At 43.8% G+C, this 9,176-nt stretch overlaps 2 protein-coding genes across 2 annotated transcripts in view; both read left to right on the forward strand.

Moving 5' to 3' along the window:
- The window catches only part of LOC134301385 (nuclear factor 7, brain-like), a 7,605-nt gene extending 4,258 nt beyond the window's left edge, over positions 1 to 3,347 (forward strand). The window contains exons 3-6 of the mRNA XM_062986077.1: positions 541 to 771; positions 880 to 902; positions 1,029 to 1,147; positions 2,492 to 3,347. Coding sequence (XP_062842147.1) covers positions 541 to 771; positions 880 to 902; positions 1,029 to 1,147; positions 2,492 to 3,030 — 912 coding nt within the window. The 3' untranslated portion in view covers positions 3,031 to 3,347. The remainder of the gene's footprint in view (positions 1 to 540; positions 772 to 879; positions 903 to 1,028; positions 1,148 to 2,491) is intronic.
- Positions 3,348 to 5,888: 2,541 nt separating this feature from the next.
- Positions 5,889 to 7,443, forward strand: nr0b2a (nuclear receptor subfamily 0, group B, member 2a). Its single transcript, XM_062986094.1, has 2 exons — positions 5,889 to 6,523; positions 6,629 to 7,443. Exons 1-2 carry the CDS (start codon positions 6,004 to 6,006, stop codon positions 6,862 to 6,864), a joined length of 756 nt encoding a protein of 251 aa, XP_062842164.1. The 5' UTR covers positions 5,889 to 6,003; the 3' UTR covers positions 6,865 to 7,443.
- The last annotated feature ends 1,733 nt before the right edge of the window (positions 7,444 to 9,176 follow it).

The following is a 9,176-nucleotide window of genomic DNA, read 5'->3' on the forward strand; positions in this document are numbered from 1 at the left end:
TTTCCACACCTTTATTCTGGTCAGGGTAGTGGTGGGTCCAGTTTCCCTGCAATCACTGGGTGCAGTGCAGATCTTCTGGTTTAGAAACATTAAGACCATTAAGATTTAAAATCATTAAACCAAATTCATTTTTGTAAAATAATAAACATGTGATAAAATGTTGTTATATGTTGATATTGGATGTTTTTGGTCACTTTATAACAATCTAAATAGAAGAGCATCAGTTCTTTTTGTATAAATGTTCTACTGGATCTGAGCTACACTGAGAAGAAAATTCAAAAAAAAAAAAAAGTAAAAAATATTTTTCTACCTGATGATGTTTGTAAGAAAACATTTTATTTAAATTCTTTCATCAACTGAACCAGAGATATAAAATATAGGGTTAGTGTTGGGGGGGGGACAAAAATAGGTAGATGGAAAACAGGTCAATGTTTATTTAAAACATTTAGAAACAGGGAACCAAAGAGCCGGGAGACAGAATCACAAGCTTCTACAGTCCTGAACTCATCTCACCTCTGCACATTTTTGCATTTTTTGCAGAAGCAAGCAAATCAGTCTGAAGCTCAGATAAAGCAGGAGTTTGAGAAGCTGCACAAGTTTCTGCGTGAGGAGGAAGCAGCTCGGATATCTGAACTCAGAGAGGAGGAAGCTCAGAAGATTCAGCTGCTCGAGGAAAGCATCGAAAAGATCGGCGAAAAGCTGGACTCCATTTCCCAGACCATCCAGAGCATCAGGAACCAGATACAATCAAATGATGTTACTTTTCTCCTGGTGAGAACTGATGTTCCCAGCTTTAACTCCACTGTTCTCCAGAAATATATGAACACTTTTGTTTGGTGTTTTTTCAGAAATAATCTATGAACTTATTTTTATTTTTAGAGTTTTGACAAGACGAAGAATGTGTAAGTAATAAAATGTTTCAAACACGTGAATAAAAAAATGTCAGTGATTTTATCTTTGAGATCTAAACTCCTGTAAAACAGCAGAATTCAGGCTGTTTTCTTTGTGTTCTTCTGTTTCTTTTTCAGAATACAGTGGACCTTACAGGATCCTGAGAACATACCGGTTCCTCTGATCGATGTCGCCAAGCATCTGAATCTACTAAAATATCGAGTCTGGGAAAAAATGCTGGACATTGTTCAGTACAGTGAGTATATACAGAGTATTCATACAGCTGAACTGAACTGATTCATTTTATTTTACACGAAATAAATGCTTTTATTTTTGCTATTCTTTTTAATAGTTTTTATACTTAGATCACGACAGAAATGTGAAGTCCTAGATCCTAAAACTTGTAAAGTTTTCAGTTTCCTGATTGCATGTAAATCTGTCCTGTTTCTGTCTAATTTTAAGAAATTGTTCTATATTTGTTGTTCTCTCTCATAATTTAGCTAATTTTTAATGAACTGTCTTATGCTGCTCTCTTTGTTTTTATCTTAATTATTCTTGATGTTGATGTACTATTTTGATTTTGTACTATGATTTGTATGGTGTATGTACGTATTTGTTTTGATTATTTGTCTTATGTAAAGCGTCTTTGAGTATCTTGAAAAGCGCTATATAAATAAAATGTATTATTATTATTATTATTATTTTACACAAATAAGAATAAAATAAGAAGAAAAATTTGCAAATAGAAGTTAAAAAGTTATTTACACATAATTAAATAATTAATGCTTACATTATTATTATTGCACATATGAATACTGAATATTGCACAGATGAACCATAGTGTCACCCATTAAGGGAGGAATTATAGAGTTTGATGGCCACAGGTAAAAAAGACTTCCTGTGGCGCTCTGTGGTGCATTTTGGTAGAATGTGCTCCTTTGTCTCATCACTGTGTCATAAAGTGGGTGGGAGCCATTGTTCATAATAACCTGCAGCTTAGACAGCATCCTCCTCTCCGATACTGCCGTCAGAGAGTCCAGCTCCACACCCACAACATCACCGGCCCTGCGGATCAATTTGTTGAGTCTGTTGGCATCTGCCACCCTCAGCCTGCTTCCCCAGCATGCAACAGCATAGAGGATAGCACTCGCTACCACAGACTCATAGAAGATCTTGAGCATAGTCCGGCAGATGTTGAAGGACCCCAGGCGCCTCAAAAAATAGATTCATTGTCAGTTTCACCACTGCTTTATCCTGGTCAGGGTCGCTGTGGTTCTGAATCAGTTGGCTTAAGGCAGAAAGACACAGGATCACAGGGCAGACACACATCTCACTCATACCTGACTGTAGGGGACTAGTAGCTGCAGTTGGCCTGACTGCATGTCCTTGTACTTGTGAGAGGAAACTCACTGACACAGGGAGAACATGCAAATTCCACAAGAAAGGACCCTGATGCTCAGCCGGGGAGTCAAACCCAGAACCCTCGTGCCACCCCACCTACATAAAACAGATTTGATCAGATTGATGTTTTAGGTTTCTTGTTGAATTTGCTGTGATGCATTTTGAACCACTCTAATGTTCATTTTAATGAATATTTCAGTTCCGGTGTGTTTGGATCCGCTGTCTGCGCACCCTCAGCTCTCCCTGAGTGAGGAGTTAACCAGCGTCAGCTACAGTCACCGGGGGAAATCCGCCCCCCCAAACCCAGAACGCTTTGACCTCTACGTCTTCGTTTTAGGGGCGGAAGGGTTCGACAGCGGCTCACACAGCTGGGACGTGGAGATCGGCCCCAAACAGGACTGTCGCATTGGGGTGGCTCAGGGGGGTGTGCAGAGGAAGGGTCACTTCTCCGTCTGCCCCGCCGAGGGCTTTTACACCATCGCCCTCCGTAAACGAGAGTTTCGTGCAGGAACCCTTCCGGAGACTCGACTGGATGTTAAGAAAAGGCCTCCGAGAATCCGAGTGAGTTTGGAATATGAGAAAGGCGAGGTGACGTTCAGTGATGCCAGCGACGGGACTCTGATCTACACCTTCAAGGAAACGTTCACAGAGAAGCTGTACCCGCTGTTCGGCCCCTCGAAAGATTCCACACCTCTACGTATATCACAGAGGGTGGTGAGAGTGACCCACGAGGGGTGACGGAGACCTGAGGGTCCACTGATTATTAATTATTAATAAGATCCTTATTACACACTGAACATCACCAACGTCCTGCTGGGAAGTTTTTATTTGCATATTCATAATTAGTTCTATATTCCTGTCATTGGAGATGAAAGATGATCCCAGAGCAGAGCTGGTAATGATTCTCAGTCAGTGTTCCGACACATTTCAATCTAAAATTACATTTAATTTTAGTTTTAATTTCACATTTCTGACTTTATTGTCTTTATTTGTAGATTTTTCAGTCTTTGTATTAATTTTTGTCTTTGTGTTCATTTTCTGTGACTAAACTTTTGTAAAAGATCATTAAACAAATAAAACTTGTTTATAGTTTGGTAAGTTTTCTGTAAATAGAAAGTAACTATGTGTGTGTGTGTGTGTGTGTGTGGGTGATGAGTTTATAGCTCTGTACTTGGTACCGCTGCCGCTGTAATAATAAACAGCCACAGAATCCAAAGATCATAAAGCTGCTGCTGCCCTCCAACTGACCTTCACCATCCAGCTTCCACTGCAACTCTCCAACAGCTTCATCAAACATCAAACACATCAAACAGATCAATAAACATCAAACACATCAAACAGATCAATAAACATCAAACACATGAAACATTTTAATCAAATATCAAACTAATCAAACAACCGCCTCATCAAAAATCAAATACGGTGTCTATACGGACGATGGTCGGCTGGTCTGAGGGTGAGAGTGTTGGAGGAGATTCCTCAGAACTGCTGTAGTTACGCCCTCTGCTGGCTGATGGATGGATAATGAAGATCAGTGCGTGACTCTCTGTGCGTGATACGGATCTCTGTAAGAACCCGCCTGGTGCAGGTAAAAAGAAGAGTAGAAGTGAAATACCATCGGGGAATTGGATATGACTGGATTGGGAGAAAATTGAAAACATCAAACACTTCACATTCACACTCGATCATAACGTCTCACACACAGGAGAGAGTTCAATCATTCATTCATAATAACCACTTCATCCTGATCAGAGCCACATAAACACTGAGAGCAAAGCAGAGGTTCACCCTCAATGTACCACTGATCCACCACAGGACACCATCCATCCATCTACTCGTCCATCCATCTACTCATCCATCCATCTACCCATCCATCCATCCATCTACTCGTCCATCCATCTACTCATCCATCCATCTACCCATCCATCCATCCATCTACTCATCCATCTATCTACTCATCCATCCATCTACTCATCCATCCATCCATCTACTCATCCATCCATCTACTCATCCATCCATCTACCCATCCATTCATCCATCTACTCATCCATCTATCTACTCATCCATCCATCTACCCATCCATCCATCCATCTACTCATCCATCCATCTACCCATCTATCTACTAATCCATCCATCTACTCATCCATCCATCTACCCATCCATCCATCCATCCATCTACTCATCCATCCATCCATCCATCTACTCATCCATCCATCCATCCATCCATGCATCTATTGGTTCATCTACTCATCCATCCATCTACTCATCCATCCATCTACCCATCCATCCATCCATCTACTCATCCATCCATCTACTCATCCATCCATCCATCCATCTACTCATCCATCCATCCATCTACTCATCCATCCATCCATCCATCCATGCATCTATTGGTTCATCTACTCATCCATCCATCCATCCATCTACTCATCCATTCATTCATCCATTCGTTTCAGATTCAGATTAAATGAATGTTGCTTTAAAACTGCAACCATCAGTGTCCTCAGTTCCGAGTGCATTAAACCGTCTCATTAATAGAAATGCTGATGGAACACGGGGGGAACACGCCCCCGTCCTGACTTTTTGGGAGCGTCATACAGGGATCATATTCTAAACGTGTTTATGTTTCCAAAATACGAGGGATCTTCAGAAAGTTTCCTCACGTGTATGTTGTGGTTCTGCTGGGTGAGGGTGGAGGAGGAGGAATCACTCGTGTCTGAGAGACTGAGAGACGCTTATAGTCCTGATTTAGCTCCATCTGATCTCCACCTGTTTGGAGGCTGAAAGAAGCTTTAAGGGGAAGAAGATTTTCATGTGATGATGATGTGAAAGCAGCGGCGCATCAGTGGCTACAAGCTCAACCAGAAACGGCATTAAAACGTTGCTACGACGCTGGAAAAATGCATCAGAAGGTACGATGTAGAAAAGTGACGGAGTTTATTTTTGAGTTAAGAAAGAGGAAACTTTTTATAGACCCTCGTATGATGGATCAGAATTAATTTAAGAGAATAAACACATCACACTTTCTTTTACTGAACGTCCCAACGTTTTTAGAAACGTGAGTTTGTAATAACAAAAATATCAGACTCTGTTTGATGTGGCGTTTCTATTATTTTGGCCTGTAAGTCAATAAGATCTTTTAAATATATTAACCAAATAATTCTGGAAATCATTCATTTTAAGGACGCCGTTAGCGAGTCACTGCAGTGTGTGTGTGTGTGTATGTGTGTGAGTGTGTGTGTGTGTGTGTGTGTGTGTAGCTCAAGGTCCCGCTCGGGGTTATTGACCTGTTTCCTGTTTATATGGGCACGTGGCCAGTAGTTCATGCTGGTGGAGTCCTTGGATCCTGGTACGGACTGGTGTAATGATGGTGTGTGTGTGATAAAACGATGAGTGTATCCGGTGGTTTGTTCACACTGCGGGTGTGTGTGTGTGTGTGTGTGTGTGTGTGTGTGTGTTATCAGTGTGTATCAGAACAGTGCTCGGGAGTGTTTTTCTAACGTAAGCTACGTAATTCGGTCAAAGTTCAGCCGTCTAACCCGCTTACCTCCATATATAAGAGGAGATGCAGCAGGAGCCGTGAGTCTCACACACACACACACACACACACACACACACACACACACACACACACACACACACACACACACTGCAGCGGTGAGGTGAAGCACCAGCAGAACTTCAGGATTCCAGCCTCACACACACACAGAGATGGAAACGGAATGTGGATGTATGGAGGAGACTGGAACTCACGCCATCCTGTTCACCATCCTCACGGGTGACATGGTGCCCACAGACCCGACCCGCTCGCCCAGACGGTGCCACTGTACCCGGGGCAGAAGCGTGCGGCTGAAGAACCGGGACACGAGCCTGGTGGCGGCCGGCGTGCTGGTGAAGACGGTGCGCTTCGTCAGGAGTCTGCCCGCCTTCCAGCAGCTCCCACCCGAGGACCAGCTCGCCCTGATCCAGCACAGCTGGGCGCCGCTGTTGGTCCTGGGACTGGCGCAGGAGCGGGTGAGCTTCGAGGTGGAGCAGGAACCCGCGCCCAGCATGCTGAGGAAGATCCTGCTGGAGCAGCAGCAGGCACGCGAACGGCGGCGGGAGTACGGGGCGGAGCAGCCCACGCTGGCGGGGGTGCAGAACCTCAAATCCTGTCTGAGGAAGCTGTGGAGTCTGGACCTGAGTCCTAAAGAGTACGCCTACCTGAAGGGCACCATGATCTTCAACCCAGGTGTGTGCTTCATTACTCAGATTAATAAAATAATCAGTTAATTAGAGCAGAAACGTGGATCAGAAATCATCATGATGTTGATGTTCTGGTTCTCCTCCTGCGCAGACGTACCTGGCCTGCAGGTGGCGCCGTTCGTGGACGCTCTGCAGAGGGAGGCTCAGCGGGCTCTGAAGGAGGTCCTGTTTCTCCTCCACGACGACGGGAGCTTCGGGCGTGTCCTGCTCGCCACGTCCTCTCTGAGAAGCGTCACGCCTGAGCTCATCACCGAACTCTTCTTCAGACCCATCATCGGCTCAGCGCATCTGCTGCAGCTCATCTCAGACATGCTCTTCAGCAGGTAAATCCACCTGCTGCACCTCGTCCCAGACACGCCCTTTACAGGGTACCTGCACCGCACCCTCCAAGGTGCGCATCAGGAGCGTGCTGGCTCAGCTGAGAGCGGCTTCTCCACCCAAACGGGAGGGACGGACGCTGTGCAGGATTTCTTCTCCTTATCCTGGTCCAGGGTGACGTGAAGAGTCAAAAGTAAATAGACGCTTGGTTTCAGACTGAAACGTGCATGATGGTAAACGTGGAACCACTCAGGAAGTTCTAGATGAGCAGAAAGCACCCACATGGTTCCTGTAGATGTTCCTCTGTTCATTTTGTCATGAACTTCTGACAAAAACCAATGTTGAGGTACAATCAAAAGTTTTCACCCCCCTCATGATTATAACTGGGTTGGGTGGGAGGGGGAGGTTGAGTTGTACCCTCCTGTACTGACTGTATCATCAGTGTATTTGAGCTCCTGATGGATGGTACCAGTCCTGGTGTGATCAGGTCTGATGTAAATCCTGAGTTTGGTCTCTGTGAGACTCTGTGTGTGTGTTTGATCTTTATGTTTGTGTTTGTAAACAATAATAAATATATTTTTATATAAACTGCTGTGTTTGTGTTGTTTCTAATACTGAGCCGTAAATAAATAAGCGGATAATGAACGAGTTCCAGCAGGTTTACATTCCACCAGCTGATCATGTGATAGACGCCCATCCACACCACTCACAAATGAAAGCATGGCAGACTCTCATGATAAACAGCGAGTCTCTCACCTGATAGGACTTCCTCTCAGTACCACTGATTAAGATCGAGTCATGTGGTGCATTCACCACTGCGATGCATTCAGACGTGTGGGTTCAAATCCCAGCAGAGGCTCTCAGAGACGCCAACCTGGCCGAGTGTCCAAACTAACACAGGGGGAGGGGGGGTCGATCAGGGTTCTGTTACTGCTGCGATATGTGATCTCAGGGACTGATCCAAACGCCTGGAGGTCAAAACTGTGCAGCGTTTAATCAGACATGAGAACTGGAGCTTCATGGTCAAAATAATAATAATAAAATAATTATAACAATAATAAATAAAAATAAAAGGTGGTGATATTCCGCTAGCACACCAGCACTGAGATTCTGAACACCCTGGTTCCAATCTCGGCTCTGCTACCGGCGCCATCTAGCGGGCATCATTGGCAGTGCCTGCAGCAGACCCAAAATTAGCCGCCGTGTCCGCTGGGTGGGACTATGTGGGTGGGTCTTCAAATGCTGTGTGTGTATGTGACAGGAACAGTAGTTACTCATTACACAAGATTCATCAGGTCACGAGGTTACATCCAACACAGTCATGGACTATTTAGTGTCTCCAGTTCACCTCACCTGCACGTCTTTGGACTGTGGGAGGAAACTGGAGCACCTAGAGGAAACCCACACAGACACAGGGAGAACATGCTACCCACCGTGCCGCCACAAACGCTGTGTAAGGACCCTGATTAGCAGATAGAGGCGCCTGTGCAGAACCACGGGCATAAAGAAGGGGTCCGATAACACTGCGCATGCGTCGGGGGAGGCGTGAGCAGCAACGTACGCTCCTCGAACTCAATCAGGAATCCACCAGCAGCGGAAGACAAACTGACTCTGCTAAACTGGGAGAAAAATGCATAAAAATAAATAAAAAATATATACAAATTAAATGAATAATATAGTAATAATAATTAATGATAGTAATATTATACTATAATATTAATGATAAAATACTCATGATAATTATAATGCTTCTAATAGCTAAATAATAATTATAAAATAAGAATAAAATAATTATAATAAAAATACAATATTGACAATAATAAAATAATAATAAAGACTAAATGTTTTGATTTAGAGGATTAATATAAAGCACAACAGCTTTTATTAGAATGAATAAATAACATTAATATTAATTAAAACGAATCCAACTATAAAAGGTTTACATTTATATAAAATCACAGTTACAGTAATGGTATAGATAGTAGCTGTATGATGTAAACACCATGACTGAAAGTACATGAACTGACCCTGAACTCTCAGATCAGGTTCCTGACCCTGCTATTAAAGATTAAACATGAGCGCGAGCTGGATGAGAACGAGCTGAACGCTCCTGACCTCCCGACTGACCTGAACTGTAACTGATGTGTGTCAGTCGGTGACGGATCCCGACTTATAAATGCTTTTATTACTGACGGTGTAAAGGTGAGGAGTTTAGAGCCGGGGTTACCTCAGGGCAGGAGCACACGCAGCCACAAACACCTACAGGAACAGAGACCCAGACCGGCACAGACACCTACAGGAACAGAGACCCAGACCGGCAC

The sequence above is a fragment of the Trichomycterus rosablanca genome, chromosome 23 (genome assembly GCF_030014385.1).
Source record: "Trichomycterus rosablanca isolate fTriRos1 chromosome 23, fTriRos1.hap1, whole genome shotgun sequence".
In the NCBI taxonomy this organism is placed as follows: Eukaryota; Metazoa; Chordata; class Actinopteri; order Siluriformes; family Trichomycteridae; genus Trichomycterus; species Trichomycterus rosablanca.

Bases quoted from the DNA above. Each gene is read 5' to 3' on its own strand.
- nr0b2a (XM_062986094.1), top strand. From the start codon at position 6,004: ATGGAAACGGAATGTGGATGTATGGAGGAGACTGGAACTCACGCCATC. The intron at 6,524-6,628 runs GTGTGTGCTTCA...CCTCCTGCGCAG, and splicing joins CACCATGATCTTCAACCCAG to ACGTACCTGGCCTGCAGGTG.